Below are 20,648 nucleotides of genomic sequence, written 5' to 3' on the forward strand. Positions count from 1 at the left end.
AGCCAGGATAGCCAGAATTCACACCGAAAGCCTGAGCCTTTCGCTTCTCTACACTCTTCCATTCTGGATGGTTCTACCAAAAAGAGATCAAAGAAGCCTAGGAAAAAATTTAGAAAACAGATTGGGTGTTTGAAGTGAAGGCCTTGTCAGCAAAACTGTGGAATGCATTGGCTAAAACGCTCCCTGCAGAAATGCCTGCCCTGAGTTGTTCAGCCCTTATCTTTTATCACATATTGATAAAGAGCCATTTGAAGACCTTGTCTGCTTCCTCTCCTTGTCACCAAAGCCACTGACCACCCTCCTCCACCAAGGTTGCTGAATCCCCTTCACTCCCCATAAACTGCTTCCTAGAGAACTCTTAAGTGTCTTCTGATTGACTGGAGAGAATCACCAGCTTCATCCTAAGACAGGGATGTCTCAGCTCAGAGTGAAGTGGACTGGATATTTAGATGCAGAACTTATTTAGTTATGTGTGTCAAGACCTGGTGAAAACAGAAATATCTCATAAGAAAGGAGAACCTTAGTACATTATCAGCTGCCGAGTGAGCTGAGTTGATCACATTAGCTCCAGTCTCACCTAGCAGGGAGGAGGTCCCCTTCGGAGTGAGATGCTGGCTGATAAGTTTTTTTTTTTTTTTTTTTTCGGTACGCGGGCCTCTCACTGTTGTGGCCTCTCCCGTTGTGGAGCACAGGCTCCGGACGCGCAGGCTCAGTGGCCGTGGCCATGGCTCACGGGCCCAGCCGCTCCACGTCATGTGGGATCTTCCCGGACCGGGTCACGAACCCGTGTCCCCTGCATCGGCAGGCGGACTCTCAACCACTGCGCCACCAGGGAAGCCCTGGCTGATAAGTTTTGATGGATGCCTTTGGATGGAGGAAAGCATGAGGAACCAGAAGCCTTGGGCATGGGATAAGTAAGATTACCTAAACTGCCTCTAGTGAATCTGCTGCTCAGATTGTGTGGACAAAGGCAAGGGCCAGGCTGGGAACAGCATGGGGTCTTTTAGGCATAGTACAGACTTCAGCGATAAACCCAGGTACAAGTCCAGATTTGTCTAGTCCTTATCAGCTGATCTCCAGCAAATGTCTTCACTTAACCATTAAGGAGGAGAATGAGACTTCAGATAGTTACTGATCCCAACAATGGGCCAGGGCCAGGCAATACCGTCTTTCCCCCAAGGCGGTTTTGAGCATTTTCAGTCAGTGAGGCAATCTGTCTGAAGAAAGCACTTCACCTTGTATACAAATGACCTGTTACAGAATGTCACCACAAATCTGCTGACTTCTCCTAGGGCTGGAAGCCCTTGATATGTATTCATCCTGCCCAACCCCTCTTCCCAGCTGGGTCCTTAAAAGCATTAGAGGAAGATGTGACTGTGGAGAACCTGAGAGATGACAGCATGAGAAAGACCCTGCCTGATGTTGCTGGTTTTGAAGTTGGAGGAATAGGCCTCAGCCAAGGAATTTGGGAAGCTTCTAGAAGTTGGAAAAGACAAAGAAATGGGTTCTTCCCTAGAGCCTCCAGAAAGGAATGCATCCTGCCAATGCTTTGATTTTAGCTCAGTGAGACCTGTGAGGGACTCTAAACTACAGATAATAATGTATGTGTTTTTTTTAAGCTTGTTTATTTATTTTTGGCTGCGTTGGGTCTCCGTTGCTGTGCAAGGGCTCTCTCTGCAGGACTCTCATTGTGGTGGCCTCTCCCGTTGCGGAGCATGGGCTCTAGGTGCAAGGGATTCAGTAATTGTGGCACACGGGCTTAGTTGCTCCGCAGCCTGTGGGATCCTCCCGGACCAGGGCTCAAACCCGTGTCCCCTGAATTGGCCGGCGGATTCTTAACCACTGCGCCACCAGGGGAGTGCCAACAATGTGTGTTTTTTTTAAAGACAAAGTTTTGGTAATTTGTTACAGCAGCATTAGGAAACTAATATACACAGCAAGTTGTTGTTCATTTCTATCAGTACCATTAAGCTGTCTGTGATAGTTGATTTATACTTTTCTCTCCTATTAGTCTATGAACTCCTGAAGGTTAAGTTATAAATTTTTCTTATTTACCATTGGTTGGCAGGCGCTGAGAAGGCTGGCATACAGTAGGCCCTCAATAAATGCTATGAATGATATTATAATTCATATGAGTTTACTTAAGATGAAATGTAAGATGTCCATTTCCTTCACGGTGTCCCCAGCGCCTAACACAGAGCCTGGCACACAGCAGGAGCTCAATAAAATCCCTTATTGAACCTTACTGAACCTGTAGATGGATGAAATACCCCTCCCCGCCAACCCCTCCCCCGTGACTCAGACGGCCGTCCCTGCCCATTCTGTCCATGTTCCCACCTCTGCACGTCCCCTCACTCTGGGACCGGGTGACCCTCTCCTTGCGGATCTCCCGCCGAGCTTCCTTTAGCGGAGGCTGTGAGCACAGAGCACGGGGTCCCGGGACGCCTTGCAGTTCGCGGGACGCAGTGCCCTCTTTGAGCAGCAGGGGGAGAGCGTGGCCCGGGAACTCCCGCCAGAGGGTTGTGACGAGGCGGGGCTTCAGGGGCGGGGTCGGCTCAATGCGCAGGCGCGGGGCCAGACGCCTCGCGCGGCCACAGGCAGGCGAGCGCAGAGCAGCCCCGGTCGCGGCTTCGGAAGCAGCGAGTTCGAACCCCGCTCCCGCTCCCGCTCCGTTTCGGTTTTTCGCTTCCCCGGCCCTTGGGCCTCCCTACGCCCGTCCCCGGCAGCTCGCTGTGCATATTGCTCTCTCCGCCGCCAGGATGCCGGTGACCGAGAAGGACCTGGCGGAGGACGCGCCGTGGAAGAAGATCCAGCAGAACACGTTCACGCGTTGGTGCAACGAGCACCTCAAGTGCGTGAACAAACGCATAGGGAACCTGCAGACCGACCTGAGCGACGGGCTGCGGCTCATCGCGCTTCTGGAGGTGCTCAGTCAAAAGCACATGTACCGCAAGTACCACCAGCGGCCCACCTTCCGCCAGATGCAGCTCGAGAACGTGTCCGTGGCGCTCGAGTTCCTGGACCGTGAGAACATCAAGCTCGTGTCCATCGGTGAGTGCCCTGGCCGGGCCAGGCGCCGGCGGTGTTCACCTCGCGCCCCCGCGCGTGCGCCCCCGCGGGGGCTGAAGCTCCCTGTCGCGCGACCCCGCGGCGCCCAGCAGCCGCGGGTTGTGTGTGGGCTCCGAGGCCAGGGGACGTCATCCCCGAGCGATGAGGACAAAGGGAGCCTAGGCCCCCTCCTGGGAGCCATCCCCTGGGGTGCCGCTGTCGTGTGAGAGTTTCGCGCCCTGCGTCTCTGGGGGGCGGTGGGTTGAAGGTTCGGGCTGGGGCCGCACGGGGAGAGGTGGGGCTGTGGCACTTCTCTGCACCTGGGGTGCCCCTGCGGCAGCTGGGGGACTGGAGACCTCTGGTCCGCCGTCCCTGGGGCTGGGGCTCTAGTCAGACGCTCCCCGGAGTGCTCGCCCAGCTGCGCCCAGGCCGCTGCTCGGCGGCCGCGGAATGGGCGTTGGCTTGGAGGCCAGGTAGGGAGGCCTGGGGAGGGACTGTTCTCTGAACCTGGGGCCCTCCCGCCAGGTGGAGATGGGGACCTCGCCGTCGCCGAAAGGGGTGGGGGCCCCGAGGTGGGAAGGGGAGCCTCGGGGGGTGTGTCTTCCTCGCTCCCTCTGCTCCCAGCTCAGCTCTGGCTCCGCGCCGCGGCTGAGTCCGCTGTCGCCGCTGAAGGTATAATTTAGAGATGGTGGTAGTCACAGTAACTGCCGCCTTGTAGGGAGTCCCAGCTAGTGCGCGCCGTGTGTCAACAGCCTTCTAACAGGCTTCCAACAGCCTTACCTCGGTCCTTACACATGCTGCGAGCTGGGGCGTCATTAGACCCATTTTACAGATAAGGAGGTCCAGAGGGCTCATGGGCTTGCCCAAGCTAGCGAGGGTCTAGCTGAGAATTGAAGGAAGTGGGTGACAATTAAAGGAGACTTTGCCTTCCTCTCCCCGCCCTCCCCACACCAGGATCTTCCTGAGAGGAGGGAGGGAGTTGGTGTCGGGTTCCTCTCCCCCTGGAACTGGGGAGGAAGAATGAGGGTGAGGTCCCACTATGACCTGGGCTGGTTGAGGGCTTCGGGAAGGGTCACAAGGCTGCTGAGGGTGGAGGCTGTGACGGGAGGGGCAGGGGGTGTGTAGTGTGCGAGTGTGCAGAGTGTGTGTGCAGAGCGTGTAAGTGTGCAGAGACTGTGTGTGCACCTACGTTGTGTGTGTGTGTTCTGCTAGGTGAGCTTCTTGCCAGGGAGGAGTTGGCCCAGGCCTGGGTCTCAGGTCTGTTCCTGAGGAAACCAGGCCTTAGAGTGACCCCCTGACAGGAAGAAAGGGCCATGGGTGTGGCTGCTGGGACTTTCTCCTGCCTAGAACGGGTTCCCTCTAGGCTGAGCCTCCTCCGTCCTCTCCCCCGTCCTCCCCCACACCTGTCCTGGCAGGTGGGGCTGCTTCCTGGGTCCAGGCAGCTGCCACCGCCCAGTCAGCCTCCCCATCGAGGGCAGCTTCTCTGCAGAGGGAAGCCGGGTGGCACGCTGTCTTATTTTGTGGGCCCATCTCGTGTAACGAGGGAAGGAGAACCTCAGATTTCTGTTGGAATTCTTTCCTTTGCAGAAACCAGCTTTCCCTCTGAGGAATCTCAAGGGCTGGCTGGGCCCAACTCGGATCTCTTCTTTGCTTTAAAACTGTGTATTTATTTAATTAACTGAACAAAGAAACTTAAAGTAAACCAGGAGTGTCCAAACATGACATGAAATCTCTTTAAAAAACAGAACAAAACAAACAAAACCCAAACTACAGCACCAGAAAACCCTGGACTGCCTAATTTGGCAACTGTTTACCAAGGCTGCAGCCTCCAGCATGGATTCCCATCAGTGCCCCGAAATTGGGGGTCTCATTCTAGAATTTTTCTGGTCCCTTACTTTTCCTCCTTGATCCTCATGATTTTCATTCCTGAACCCACCCAGGCCCTAGCATCTTCCATCGTCCTGACATGCCAGGGTTAGCCTCCCCTTCCCTGGTTGTGGCCTGTGGACTTTTGGCAGCTTCTTGCTATGGGCCTCTTCCCACCATAATTTACATCATTTTATTTTATTTTTTCCTTTTAAGTAATTTCTTGGATCATATTCTCCAGGGTGGCATTCATGGGTCAAAGGTTGTGACCATATTTATGACTCCCATCATTGGCTGCCTAACTGTTCTCCAGAAAGACCTTACAACAAACAGGTTTTCCAGCCTCTGGAGGCTAGAGGGAAACTTGCCAAGTGCCAGGACTCCTGAGCAGGTAATGCCTGAGGCCTCTTCCCTCTGCTCCTGAGGCTATGCTGGGTAAAGGCCCTTCAGAAAAAATTCACATCCAGTGTGGACTTCAGTTCAAGCTTTCACTGCCTATGCTGTGTTACATTGTGCTGACAGTGACACGCGCTCCAATTTGGGGGCACCCACTCAGTGTTAAGCGTGTTCTGTTGATCATGCACCCCATTGATCACCACCTTGAATCCTTGAGTTCTGGTTTCCTTGTCTATATGATGATCTGCTTTTAGCAAGTCCCTGGGAGGGTTAAGGGCTTGCCCCAGTCCTGGCCAGGTGCTTAGAAAGTGTTTGTTGTTATTACTGTGGTGGTTGTTAGTATTATTACGTCCATTTAAAGTTGGGGAAACAGGAGGGAAGTCACTTGTGGAGGTCACCCAGCTGGTAAACCAGGTCTGCCGATTTGTTGTAATTGAGCCTTAACTGACCTACCTTTCAGTGTCAGAAATGAGTAAAATACAACCAGTTTCCCGCCTCAGAAAGCTCATGTTAACACCAAGTTTTGCAAGTCTGGGGTGTTGGGGTTGTGGCTGGACATCCACACGTTGAGCGTCTGGCCTCGAACAAATCAAGGCCTTAGGTGAGGGATGAGGTTAGTACTCTGAACTGTGATGAGGGTCCAGGAGATGAGTGTCGGGAGGTGCGCAGACTCAGTTTGCATCTTGCGTCTTGTGTTGAGGTGAATTTGCTGGGGGAATGGCTGCCTTGTCTTCACTGGTTTTTTTTTGGTCTGGTTTTTTTTGAGATTTCCTGCTACTCACAGGATAGCATTTCACTTGCATAATCTGGGAAGGTATCTTTGAACTAATACAGGGTTTTGTATACTTTGGATAACTCCCAACAGTATTTCATTGTGGGAATCATTAGAGTTGGGTATAGGCGCCAGCTGTGTGACATGAGGTGGTCAAACATCGCCAGAGCACTGTGGCTTTTCTGCCTAGAACTCCCTGAAAGACAGCCCTGGCTGTTCACGTTTGTGATTCCTTGTAAGGTGGGCCCATCCTAGGCTCCATCCCAAAGTTAAAGTTCCTTCTTATATCCTGGGCAGTTCATAGTGAGGCCTCAGCATATTTTAATTCTAGTTGTCTGCCAGGAGCTGGCAGGTTTATTTACTTGTTTTTCCAAAAGCCTTTCTGCAGCACAGCCCACTTGGAGAAGAAGGGGTCTCCCAGCCCAAGAATGACAATCAAGGCAGGCTAGAAGTTTGGGTGGTGTGTTTTGGCTTGATCCTTTACGAAAAGGAATTTTTTCCTTTTTAAAGGATGTGGTCCGACCCTGATGTTTGCTTAAGGTACCTGTGCCAGGCCAGCACCGCAGAGCGGGAGGGGTGCATGTTCCCAAGACCTCGGGTCACTGGGCGGAGTTTCCAGGGTGGTGGGTCACCCAACCACTCACCCTGTTTTCCTTCCTTTTGTCCCACCCCGACCAAAATAATGCACAAATAATCCTAAATTCTGCTCTTTCCTGTAACTACTTAGCAAATGCCAGTGTGTCTTTCAGGCAATGTCGTTCATATCCAGAGAATGCTTAAAAAGTAGCAAAGTAGCATGCTTTGTCAGAATTAACAAGTTCTGGGCCATTTGCAACAAAGTAACACATTGGTGTGAGCTAGTTAAGAGCTATGATTCTTGGTTCAAATCCTACTTGCCGCTAAGTAGCTATTAAGAAATTTCTGTGCACTGGTCTCCTCATCACTTAAATGGGGATAATAGCTACCTCCTTAAAAAGTTGTTATAAAAACTAAACAAGTTAATATTTTTTAAAGTGCTTGGAACAGTTCGTGGCACATAGTTGGTGCTGTGTGTTTGTTAAATAAACAAGGTGCTGTCCAGTAATAGTCTCAAAAGTCACGCTGGAGGGTTTGCACGCTGAAAGGCCATTTAAAATTGGCACCACACGGGGGAGACCAGCTTGGTTGGCTAATGTTGATTCCTGTCGCTGTAATAGGGTTATGGACTGCCCAGAGGCTGTCCCCTCTTTGGAAGGGGGTGACCCCTGGTTATGTTGTGGCTTCCTCCAGGGCCCATTCACACCAGCTTTGTTTCTGAGAGGTGGACGGGAGCTCGGAGTGGCTGGTCATTCCAGCCTCCCACCGGTTCAGGAATCTCTGGACCAAATCATTTCCAGATGGCAGTTGGGCCTCTGCAGGCTCCTCCAGCACCGGTGGGGCCAGCATGCCAGTCAGCAGCTGCCTTCATTCTTGGAGAGTCTGTGCTGAAGGAGAGCTTTGATTTGGAGCCAAATTATGTCTCTTGGGTACTCCCCCTTCACCCTCCCCCCGGGGAGGAGGGTCCTCGTTCTGTGCTGTGAGGCCATGTCATGGGTTAGTTAAGGATGGCTGCCTTGCTCCTTGGGCAGCAGATGCTCAGGTTCCGAACCTTTGGGCCCTGCTTGTAGTGGCTGCGTGGCCAGGGTACCTGCTTTCTCTATAAGCAGCCTTCGGGTCAGCACATACCCGAAGCTAGTATAGCCTGAAGCTGGACTGCCAGGATTCTAATCCCCACTTTGCCCCCTAACAGCTGTGCAACTCTGGTTCACAGCATTAACCTTTCTGACCCTCAGTTTCCCCATCTGTAAAATGGAGGAGAATAATAGTTCCTATCTTAGCATTGCTGAGAGCATTATATTTGATTTGGTTAAGTTACAGCATAATGCTGGTGTTGTCATTATTAGTATAATAGACTCTGTCTTCCATCTATCCTCTGGCCAGTACTGCCACTGTCGTATGGTGTGTTAGCTATTCCCTTCCCCCAGCTTGGAACCTCTAATGAAAATGCCCCCCAAGATCCGTTTTTTCTTTCTTTCCTCATTCAACAAGAATATGAAAGATAAACACTGAGCCAGGCTCAGTGCTAGGGCCACAGGAATAATGCGAGTCATGTCCCTGGCTTGCCTTACACACTGCTTAACGCAGAGGAGAGACAAGTCACCAGGGAGTGTCCTTCTCAAACCTTCAGGCACACATGAATCATCTGGGAACTTTAAAATGTTGGTCTGTTAAAAATGTCGGTCTGATTCACTAGATTAGGGGTGAAGCCTGGATTCTGCTCTTCCAGGGAGCTCCTGGTTGTTGTTTGTGGACCACCCTGTGAGTAGCAAGGATTGAGATGACAAGCCCTCTGGGGAGGAAGAGCACCTTCCCTCAGGCTGAACTGGGCTGCCTGGAGGGCTTCCTGGAGGAAGGGGCTGTTAAGCTGAGACCTAAAGCTTGACTAGAATAAGGCAGGTGAGCAGTTAGCCAGGCGAGCACAGTAGAAGAGTGTGTCAGGTGGAGGTTGGAGGGGTGGTGGAGAGGTAGGCAGGGGCTGACTCACAAAGGGCCTTTTGAGGCTGGAGGCTGCCAATCAAGCATCTTCCTTGAGGGGCTTGGGGTAAGGTAGGTGAACCCAGCTGAAATGGATCATCTAATCTGGGGATCTCTCCACTGTTGCTCAAGTCATTCCTGTCAGGAAAAAAAATTGAGCCCTGTCCTCATATATGTACGCTTATAAGCTGTATACATATGCCACACGTCAGTCTGTATATTAAGTTACTGTAGTAGAGCTTAGTTTCTTTTTAGATAACAAGTCCAAACAGAAGTTTTTCCTGTGCTCCGATGGATTATCTTGTGCACCCTTGGGGTACATATACCCTATTTGGAGGCCCTATGAGGGCCTGCATGTCTACATTTTCTTTTTCTTTTTTTCCACATTGTTATTATTCTGCATTTAGGTTTCATCTTTAATTCCTTTCATGATGTTCTGCTAGAAGCCATTTTACATTACTATTGTAAATCTAGTTCTTCATTAAACATGTTCGATAATCACCAGATTGACTCAGGCTATTGGATGGTAAACAGCAGTACTTTCTTCTTTTTGGGCTTGAAAAGTGGCCTGGAATTTATAAGGTGCCTAGCTACTTTTCTTGGGAAATTCAGTCCATGTTGTAGGAAGAGAGTTTATTTTGACAGTGTTGACTTCCTCCTTTCCCCCATCATCAACACCTGGCACAGGTGGACAGCTTGGCAGGGAGGACACCTGTGCTCCTCTGCATATTCCTTGGCTATCCTTGGTACCAAGAATGCACCCGATGATGCCATTTGTGTACCAAATGTCAGTGTGTGCACACGCATCCTCTAACATATTCAGTAGTACCTAGTGTTTCCCCATGCCTACTGTGTGCTAAGCATTGTCCTGAGTGCCATACCTTTATTACTTCTAATCCTTGTTATGAACCCTGCAAAATGAGTGGCTTTATATCTATTTCCATTTTATAGGTGAGAAAACTGAGGCTCAACTATGCCTCACTTCACATGCCAGGCATGATGCTTGCCTGCATTAAACTGTACAGTGTCTTTTTAAATTTTTTTTTCAATGTTAAAGTTGGGTTCCACACTTGTAAAGTAAAATAGATACGTTGTAGTGAGAGATTTTCTACTGCTTTAGTCCTGTTCATTTTTATTTTGCTTGAAACTAATCATTTGAACTTGATTAATGTGAAATTGAAATTTCCTTCTACAAAACAAAACTTTTGGGGGCCAATTTGCTTCACTTTTTCCGGTACCATAGAGCTTTAATGGGGGTCTTCCTTCCAGTTCTGGAGACAGCTCTTTTGTTCTTTCCCTGCCTTTGTTTGGTTTCCAGGGGCAGTGATTTCACTGCAGGTCTGGACAGCAGGGACCAGCTGAAGGTCTGCTTTGGGGTGCCAGGCAGGGCTTTCTTTGAGAGGCCTGGAAGCCAGAGGTGAGGAGGAAGTGCCTCCTGGCTGCAGTCCTGTGGGGGTTTGCAGTGCCCACCACTTATGGGTGTGGATGGGTGGAGTTTGTTGAGGTCCAGCTATGCTGGGAGATCCTTGGTGACCGTCGACATTGGCACAGCTGTGCTCTGTCAGCAGTGACCTCACCCCACATCGTTTCCTTCTGCTACCTGTAAACATTAACCGGCAGGAGGGTGTGTTGGGTTGTGCTTGCCGCCAAGCAGAAGCTTTCTTTCCCGGCTGGCACTCGACCTTTATCAGTCTGGCAGCCCTGTTACAAATGGCTGCCTGCTTCCAATCCAAGCCAGCAGCTCCCACTCACGTTCAGGGAGACTTGTGGGCAGGCCCGTTGCTGTGCACCGCGGCACCGAGCTGTGTGCTCCAGGGCTGCGCTTGTATCCCCAAGGGCTTCTCCTGCAGCGCAGCTCCTCAGAGAGCAAGCTGGTCTGGCCGGCCGTCGGTGCTCAGCCTCCCCAGAAATTGCAGGGCTGGCTTGTTGAAAGGTCTGGGCGTTAACACAACACTCCTGTTCTCCCTCTCTGAAGGCCCTTTATGCTGGCATGAATTCCTTTTCTCATGGAGATCTGAAAGCTCCTTTGACTAAATGGGTCACCTTTCTGGGTATTTTCATAAGGCTGGTCAGCTTTTGCCATGCCAGACAACTTTTCTGGAATTTCCGTTCAGATATACAGGCAACCAAAGGGGTTGGATTATTTGGAGCACTGTGGAATTTTGGCTTTCGAGCTACAGGGAAATGGGTGGGGATTGTGGCAGGGACTGTGTAAATTCGCTGCGTCCCATAAATTAAGATTTTAAGATTAGAAGAGGCAGGCAGCAGTCAGCTTTCCTCTGACAAACAGGAGTGGTGTTGCTTTCTGCCTCGTGCTGCTTGTGACCCAGGCAGCAGCAGGCCTCCCACGTAGCCTGGGGGATGAAAGGATTCTCAGTGGCTAACATCAGATTCCTCCATCTCCCCTGCAACCCCCAAGAAAATAATCAAGTTCTTATCATGCTGGTACTGCACTGCTTGTGTGCACCTCCCTGAAGTGATTTATCAGATATTCCGGGGAAACAAGAATTATTTGGCATTCTGCAGCCTGCTGGGAGCATGGCTCAGCCTGATGCTTCTTGCTCAAGAACAAAGCTGTTGTTCCCTTGGTGGGATAAAGCAGGCCAGAGGTGGCAGGCCAGGCCCTGCCGTCCTAGGGTGCTGAGGCCTTGGGGCTCAGACCCTACAAGGCCTTTGTGACTTGGCAGTTCTGTTAATTGAACAGAGTTCTGGGTTCTGTTTATAAGATTCCTCGTCAGAAGAGGCAGAGGCGGGAAGGCCGAGGGTATGCTGCTTGTGGGACCGGGAGCCCCTCAGTGCAGCTCCCAAGCCATCCGGGGGCAGAACCCAGAAAGTGTTCTGGGAGAAGGAGCCTTGGTGGATCCTGGCTTGCAAGCACCTGGGCAATGGCTTGTCACATTCCTCATCTCCACTAAAAGAGGCAAGCTGGCACCTGGGGAATGCCTCTCCTGCTGGGGAGTCCTTTACAGGAAATGATCTAGGTGTCACGTTACGCTTCCTGTGGGGCACGCATCTCTCACCATAATTGTCCCTTTTTCTTGGCACTTCTGTTTGACAGGCATGGGGAGTCACACCCGAGGTTGGAGGGCGTGAGGCCCTCTCCTGGACACCCACAGCTCCCCCCTCCCGCATGCCATTCCATTTCATGGCTTACTAAGCTGTATTGATCTCCTGACTTGCCTGTGTTTTTCTCCCACTGGGTCACGACTGCTCCAAGGGCAGGCGCTGTATCTCTTGTTTACCTCTGGGGCTCCGAGCTTGGCTCTTAGTAGGAATATAATAAATAATTTATCAAATAAATAAACAGCCTCTAGCATAGATGGTTTGAAGGGTAAGGCTGGTACTTTGACTTGTTTGCAATATATTTGCTTTCAAAAAATGCAAAATCATAGTCCTTTGCAGCTTATAAAGAAATGGGAATTATGTGAAGTGGACAACTGGGTCTGGGGTCCCAGTAGAACACCTTGTTTTTTGGGACAGTGATGCTGAATTTAAAGAACTCAGCACTTCATAGGCATTCTTGACTTAGAACATCTATGATTTACGTCAGCTGATGGAGAACAAGGCCTTTTCCGGGTTGACATGTGAGGCTCAGAAATATGAATATAAAAGGAAGCCACTGAGAGTCACTATGATCACAGTAATAGTTTAGTTAATAATAGTGAATATATATCAAGCACCTGTAGTACCAGGCATTGGGATAAATGTTTCTCAGTAATAGCTAAATAAAACCTCATCGCAACCCGGAGCGGTAGTTATGTTGGTAACCCCCACTATACAGACAAGGAAACTGAGGCACGCCCAGATCAGCCAGTGAGTATGTGGCAGACTATGACTCAAACCCTCACCTGAGATTTCAGTCCCCAAAGGAAAGCCATCAGCTCAGCATGTCTTCGAAATTAACTTCTAACAAGTTGTTTTAATATTGAACAGTTGCATTTATAGTTCTTTGTTAAAAAGATTGCAAGAACATAGAGAAGTATAAAGAAAAAACATCATTTGTGAAAAATCTTAACCAATCTTTTTCTGTTTTTAGGGAGTTTTGCTTTCAGCGGCCTTTTGGTCAGAATGGGGAAGAGGGAGATGCATTTTCTCAGGAAAAAAGAGGCTGTGGACTGGAAACGTTCTGTGAAATCATTTTGGTCACACGGATGGTTGTAATAAGATTCATCCTTGAGTTATTGCTGAGCTGTGGCCAGCATTAAAATTGGAGGTCTTGGTTGAGGCTCATCATGGTTTGCAAATCTCCCTTTGTCTAGAAATATGTTTTGGTCAACCACGGAGTGGGGGTGTGCCAGCCACTTCTGTCTCTTAAAAGCTTTTAGGACCAACTTTTATTGGGACTGCCAGGGTCTCTTAATAATAGTTATTATCTTTGGATACATTGTGACCTTGTCTCATGATTAGCCCAGCACAGAAAGTCTTTTACCTTTTAGTTGCTCAGCTCCATTAGCTGTTCAAATATGTCTCAATTATGCGCCGTAACAATGCAGTTGGGCAACTTGGTTCACCCTTGTTTGCCTGGGAACTTTTAGATGTCTGAAAATTATCTGCAGCCCTGAGGTCTTCATTGGTTTTTTGGAGACATCATTTTCTCAACAGCCCTCAGGACACCAGGCCCAGGGAATCATCCTGTCTTGGTCTCCTTTGAGGCAAAGGAGATAGAATGTAAACCACTTTTAGTACAGATTGAGCCATTTCCTGAGGGTGCTTAAGAGTATGGGTCCATTAGACCCTGCTGCTTAATGACTGGGAGACTTGGGGCAAGATGCTTGACCTCTCTGAGGTTCTAAGCCCCAAGCTATATTAGTACCCCACTCTTGGTATTATTGAAGATAAAAGATACATTCCCTGTAAAGCGTTTGATGCAGCCCTTGGCGGACAGTAAGGGCCCCGTAAATGGTGGTCATTACCTTCCTCCGTCCTCCCTCTCCTCCTAATTCCTGGGCCTCTGGTGGCCCCTTCCGACTGGAGGAAGACATGGCCTAATTGTTTTGTAAAGGGTAGGTGGGTGGGAATGCACCAATACATTGGTCAAAGATACCTCATACCTAATAGGCTGTTTTTAGATGAGGAGGTGGCCTCAGTTTTTGAGGGCAGGAGCCATGGGCCAGTGGCATTGCCTGGTCTTCCGGCCAAGCTTCCTTTAAGGATAGAAAACAGGTGCCAACTATTCTTGACATCTTCCCCCACTTTCCCTTTCTTCCTATTTGGCTAATGGAGCTGTTTTTTAGCTAGCTCATTTGCCCTCCTTTCTTTCTTTAATCCTTCCTTTTTGTCTCTTAGCATGTCGTTTGCTCCCATTATTTTCTTTCCTGGTGTTGCTCGCGTGGAAGTGGCTGTAACGCCGTCCGGGGTCCAGGTGATGTGCTTGCTCATGGGTCTGAGTCTTGGCTCTGCCCCTTGAGAGCCGTCTGACCCCAGCTTCCTGTTCTGTCTCCAGGAGCCCGTCTTTCGTGTGCAAACTGTGATAATAGAATGCTCTGCTTTACTGAGTTCTCGGGTATAAAGAGAATGTGCATCTCTAGCCCTTAGTCCATGACAGCTGCTGCTATGGTGGTGTTAGCACTGCGTTATTACTGTGTAGCCCTACCCCCTCCCACTTACCCTTTTCAGGCCTTAGTGGAGGAGGATGAAGAGGGGGCAGCCATGCTGGAGGGGAGGCTGTGCCGACTGCCTCGGGCACTTTCAACCTGAAACCAAGCAGGTTAACCCAGATGCTCATCCACCCCCAATCCCACTCCTCCAGTCTCCTGCCCTGGCCCTGGGCACCGCCTTCTCTTTCTTCTAGTCCTGGCCCTTTGACATCTGGGATCATGGTGGGGCTGCCTGCACCACCTGCCAGGATTTGTGCTGCCCTGGGTGTGGTCTTAAACCTAGCACTGTCTAACCTCTTGTCATGGAGCTGGCGACAATAATTTTACAGTAGTCCTTGGAAACTGTACTGCCGGGGTCACACCAGCCTGTATCAAGGTTGCTGGGTTGGGGTGAGCGAAGGTGGCTGGCAACAGCAAATTCTGTGGCTCCTGAGACCAGAGGATGTGGGAGGTTGGGGGGGCGGGCGTCATTCTCTGTTCTTGTCAGGGATACGCTGGTCTTTGCCCAGACAGGCCGAAGGGATCTGTGTCTTGTGTAACCGCGTGCTTCCCCCGGTTGCCCCTTGAATACAAGCTGCCTGCTGTGTCGTTGGCTGGGCGATATTTCTAATACTGCGGCCTTTTAGGGAAGTGTCATTTTTAGGTCATCTTTCGTGGGGGCAGGGAGCACCCAACACCTTCCCCAAAGGTAGAGTTTGCAGGGGTTTTACCCGAGTGAATGCAGATTTTCATGTTTTAATACTGGGAAGATATTAGTCAGCCTGGGCACTGTTTCCGCATGACAGAGCAAAAATTTAAACCATTACGCAATGGCTTTTGTTTCACCCGCTATTAAAGTTGACCATCAGGCGTTATCAATAAGATCAGCAAGTGTTAGTTAACCCGCTCTGCTTCTGGAGACCAGTTTCTGGTGTTGGAAACGGCCCAGAGCAAGTTGGATTTGGCAGGATTTCAGGTCCTAGGCAGATGGCAGGACCTAGACACTGGATGCTAGTCCCAGGCCTGCTTCTGTCATCAGTGAGGCCTTGGAGAGGCCCTACCTCTCAGCGTGTTTCCCCATCTGTAAAATGGGAGATCTGTCCCATTTCAGTGTTCCCCCAAATTCAGTCATGTGTAGAGGAACCACCTTTATTATTTTTGCCATGTCCCGTATCCCTATTTCATTTTCACTCATCACCACCCGCCTCCCCAGCCCTGCAGTTGACTAATTTTTAAAACAAATGTATTTGAAAATGAGACTTGGTGTCACTATCATAATGGAAAAGCAGTGTCACTAGTTAAATCGAAAGGTAACCATAAATAAACCCAAAACAGTGTTACTAAATCCCAGCTGGTGATGTTGCTTGTTCTCAGTGGGAGGCCTACTCTTTAGGTTAAAAGGAAAATTAGCCAAAGATGGAGAGGGTTCAGAGTAACCTTACCAGCACACTGAGCCTTTGTCCTTGACATACTCTGAAGGGTTGTGAAAGAATTGGAAGGGGAATAAAGTTTTCTCTGTGATGCAAAGGCACTCTGACAGAGCATCACCCAGAGCTCAGAGTAGCATGTATAGATGCTTTGTTCAACAAATACTTGTGGAGCCTTTACCATGCACCAGGAGCTGTGCTGGAGGCTAGGAGCATAGAGGGAATTGGGACTTGGAAGAGTTGTTAAGAAAATGATTTTGTTTGTTTGTTTGCGGTACGCGGGCCTCTCACTGTTGTGGCCTCTCCCATTGCGGAGCACAGGCTCCGGATGTGCAGGCTCAGAGGCCATGGCTCACGCTACTAGCCGCTTTGCGGCATGTGGGATCTTCCCGGACCAGGGCACGAACCCATGTCCCGTGCATTGGCAGGCGGACTCTCAACCACTGAGCCACCAGGGAAACCCCGAAAATGATTTTTTATAATTTGAGTTTTTTGAATGAGCAATAAGCCTATTTCAGTCCAGAATGATTCTAGAGAAACTAAATATATTGAAATTGTATCATTGTTCTTATAGTATTAAGATAATGATCGATCTTAACCTTTTATGTAATGATAACCAATTTTACCTCCCTAAAGCCTGGTTTGAGTTAGAGCTCCCTCGGAGCCCACGTCAATTGTAAGTAGATAAGATAAAACAAAATGGCCTGTTATACTCTTTGCAAACCATCCCCCCACCCCTCCATTAGCATGTCCTGTAGTTTCTGCAAAGCAAGATAGACACCAAGATTGGATCTCTGAATTACCTCAGGCTAGTCTCCAGGAATGGATGGATTTTCTGAAGTAGTGGGGTGTGAGACTGAGTCTGATTTTTCTGTCCATGTGCTAGCCGAGGACACCACCTGCCTCCCTTGGGTTTCTGGGAGGAGGAAGGTCATGTTTGAGAGTGAGGACTTAGGAGTCGGGCAGCTCTGGAGTTGAATCTGGGATTTAGTGCATGATGTAGGATTGAGTTACATGATTTCTCTGGGTTTACAAGTGCTCAGTGTTCTCACCTGTAAACCGGGGATAAGCGTAGTTTCTACCTGCAAGAGTGGGTGTGAAGATTTAATGAGCTAAATTTTGTAAATTTTGTAAATTTTGTACTTGCCACATGGGAAATATTCGGGAAGTGCTGTCAGGTAATCCCTTACTTTTCTGATTGAAAGGGTCAGGATTTTACTACTCCAGGCAGGTGATGAGTGAGGTTGAAGGGAGATGTCAGATTTGGTGTTTGGTTAGTTCATGCTGTTTGGCATTAGATTTGGTTAGTTCATGCTGTTTGGCATTAGATTTGGGACAAATGGTGTCATGACCCCTAAGACATTGTGTATGGGTCGAATCCAGATGAAATGGATAGCAAGAACAGCCCTCAAGGGGGAAGTGGGGCAGTAAAAATCCTTTCAGCTGCAAGGAATGGGACCCCGAAGTGGCTCGCTTACAACAAAATTGATTGACTCATGTCATTGAGCCTGGATGGTGTGGGTTATAGGTTTGTGAGATCCAGTGACTCAGTGATGTCATCAAGGACCTAGGGTTTTTTTTTTTTTTTTTAATATTTATTCATTTGGCTGTGTTGGGTCTTAGTAGTGGCATGCAGAATCTTTTTGTTGCGGTACGCGGGCTTCTCTCTACTTGTGGCGTGTGCGGGCTCCAGAGCACACAGGCTCAGTAGTTTTATGTGCGGGCTCAGTAGCTGCTGCGGCGTGTGGGCTTTGTTGCCCCACAGCATATGGGATCTTAGTTCCCCGACCAGGGATCGAAACCACGTCCCCTGCATCGGAAGGCGGATTCTTAACCACAGGACTACCAGGGAAGTCCCAGGGACCTAGGTTATTTGGGTTTCTGCTCTCTTGGTTTCATTGATCCTAAGGCTTGGACTTCCCTGGCAGTCCAGTGGTTAAGACTCCACGCTTCCAATGCAGGGGGTGCAGGTTTGATCCCTGGTTGGGGAACTAAGATAAGATCCCCATATGCCTCACGGCCAAAACATTAAAAAAAAAAAAAAAAAAGGATCCTAAGGTTGAGTCCCCTTGTGGTTTCCCATAGCAGAGATTAGCAGAGACTTCTTCCTGTGAGGCTGAGAGACAGTTCCCAGAAGCTGGCAACAGATCCTACTTATGTCTCATAGGCCCAAATTAGATCACATGGCTACTTTTGAACCAGTATCTAGCAGGGGGGATAGATTGCCCTCAGACCATGAGGCCTTTTCTAGAGTTGAGAGTAGAGTCACTTCTTGAAGGTGCACAGGTCCTATTGGTAGGGGTAGATCCAGACTCTATCAGAATTCTTCCAGGAAGGGCAAAGGGACCTGGATGCTGGGTGAGCCTGTTGTAGTGGGTGGTATCAGAAAAGGGGTTGGACTTCCTTGGGGGAAAGGAGGAGTGTGATGGGGAAGATGTGTGTCTTATTCCATAGGCGTCTTCCTCCATCTCTCTGCCTCTCCCAGCGCCTTTGTCTTATACCCAGGGGCCATGCCCACACCCTCTTCTCCCTCCCAGATACCTTTGGTATGCCTTCCTGCTTCTACAAGACCTCCTCCTCCATGCTGATTTATTGTAGGAATCTAGCTGATTGTGTATCATTTGTAAAATAGAAATAATTTGTGAAGCATTTATTGTTTTTTCCTAGTTAAGAGTAATATATGTTTTTGCATAGAAATGGGAAAATGCATAAAAATAGTAAAAGAGGAAAAAAGCTTATAATTTCACTGTCCATAGGTAACAAGGAATTGTTAATATTACCTTCCGGTTTTTCTCTACAAGTATGTATATAACACATAAATAGCTTAGGAGCCAGACTGGATGTAGTTTTGTATTTCATCATTTGATGATAATTTCTTTGTCATCAAGTATCACTTAAAAACTTGATTTCTTGTAACACTCCATCATAAAGGGCATATCCTTTTAAAATAAATTATGTCAATAAACATGGAATACAAAGCAATAAAGATAAACTAAAATAAATAAATAAAGATAAATAAAATAAAGATAAAATAAAAAACTCTGCTTAGTTTGGATTATTCTGAGAGTGGTCTGGATACAAGGACCTGCACCCAAGTAGAGGTGCCTTTTTGGGGTGGGGTGATCCCAGGAAGTAGGAAGGAGGGTTGGTGTGTGAGACAGAGGAGTAGAAACCAATATTAAGGTGAATTATCAAGGTCACTGCTGTGGGTGGCAGGGGGCCCAGTTCTGCTGGAACCTCCTGAGAAGTGTGCAGAATGCCTCTAGAATTGTTCACTTGGAGAAGGACAGGAAGCTGGAGACCCACCAGCTCCTCTTGTCTCCATCTCATTCATGATGGAGACATGAACTCCTTCGAACTTCCAGGCGGGGTGCCCATTGCATGCCAGCTCTGGGGGGGGGGCTGCGGAAAGGGAAGAGAAAAGGCGTGTGCTTGCATAGGTAGGTGGTCCTGGGGAGGAGATTTGAGCTGGCACAGAACTGCCCACCATATCTGTGGCTGAAATCAGACATGGGCCAAGGGGATAGATGCAGGCATCAGCAGCAGCATCTCCAAGCATATCACCTTGGATCAGTTTTACAATGTCGAGAAGAAAAAGCAAATTGCAGAAAGACAGGTACTCTGTGATACTGTTTCTATAAAGTTTTACATAGGTAATAGAAATACAGCTGTGTTCATGGGAATGATCATTACCACTTTGGATAGTGGTTGCCTAGGGTAGGGATGAAGGGTGTGCAGACATGAAGGGGTGTGCAGGGGCTTTTAACTCTTTGTAACATTTTATCTCGTCAGTTGCATGGTGGTTGTATTGCAGTATGCTTCTCTCCTTGTGTGTATGTGTGTGTGTGTGTGTGAGAAATATTTCCCTTTTATACTCTTAATGCTAGTACAGTGCATTATTGAAATTGGACAAGGGAAGTTAAAAGGTACCCTAGTTTTATTTTGTTTGTTTGGGCCCAGCTTGTTAAAAAGAAAACAGAACATCCTCAAGATGTCAGGATGATATTAAAACAAAAGATATTTACACTTATCAGGATTTCTCCCTCCCACTCCCCAGGTGTGTGTTGAAACTCCTGAGTTAATAATAACCTTAGAATGTAAGGCCCCTCTATTGTTTGTGAACACGGCAGGCTTAGGTTTCTCAAAGGCAGAGAGAACTTCTAACATTTGCCTCTGGGAGCTTCTAGTCAGTGGCTTTTTGTCTAAGTGAAGGAGATATTTCTCAAGGAGATATCTCAAGGGATTGCTGGAATGTTTGCATTGTCCTTTAACTTGGGGGGAAAGTCCAGAGTTAGGGATGGTTTGACAGTAGAATGAATGTTAGGAGATTGTTGCTTTCTAAAAACACCTTTGGCCAAAATCAAGCTCATCCATTTTGTAGTTTGGTAGTTCCTATCTAGGGGGGGATGTGGTCTTGGTGTCCCAGGCAGCTGAACATATGAGCTCAGAAATGTTTAACTTTGAAAAAACTACTTTATTGAGGGTATAACTGGCATATAGCAAATGACGCATTTAAAAGTGTACCAGTCAAAGGTAACAAAAGCAAAAATGAACAAGTGGGAATACATCAAACTGATAAGTTTCTGCACAGCAAAGAAAACTATCAACAAAATGGAAAGGCAACCTACCAAATAGGAGAAAATGTTTGCAAATTATATATCTGATACGGGATTAATATCCAAAATATATAAAGAACTCATACAACTCAAAAGCAAAAAAACCCAAACAATGGGCAGAGGATTTGAATGGACATTTTTCCAGAGAAGACATACAGATGGCCAACATGTACATGAAAACATGCTTGACATCACTAATCAGAAATGCAAATCAAAACCACAATGAGCTATCAGCTCACAACTGTTAGAATGTCTATTATCAAAAAAAAACAAGAAATAACAAGTATTAGCGAGGATGTGGAGAAAAGGGAACCCTTGTGTACTGTTGCTGGAAATGTAAATTGGTACAGCCACTATAGAAAACAGTTCCATGTCATAGGAAACTCAACTAATC

General features: G+C 48.3%; 1 protein-coding gene across 3 annotated transcripts in view; it reads left to right on the forward strand.

The window, feature by feature from the left end:
* Positions 1-2,583: 2,583 nt before the first annotated feature.
* Positions 2,584-20,648, forward strand: part of FLNB (filamin B) — a 135,808-nt gene continuing 117,743 nt past the window's right edge. For 2 of the 3 annotated variants that reach the window (XM_060109286.1, XM_060109287.1), the window contains exon 1: positions 2,585-3,051. In XM_060109286.1, the coding sequence (XP_059965269.1) occupies positions 2,760-3,051 (292 nt within the window). In that variant the 5' untranslated portion in view covers positions 2,585-2,759. Of the gene's footprint in view, positions 3,052-20,648 lie in introns of all 3 variants that reach the window. The other variant, XM_060109288.1, reaches the window with a different exon arrangement.

This window comes from Mesoplodon densirostris, chromosome 10, assembly GCF_025265405.1.
Source record: "Mesoplodon densirostris isolate mMesDen1 chromosome 10, mMesDen1 primary haplotype, whole genome shotgun sequence".
NCBI lineage: Eukaryota > Metazoa > Chordata > Mammalia > Artiodactyla > Ziphiidae > Mesoplodon > Mesoplodon densirostris.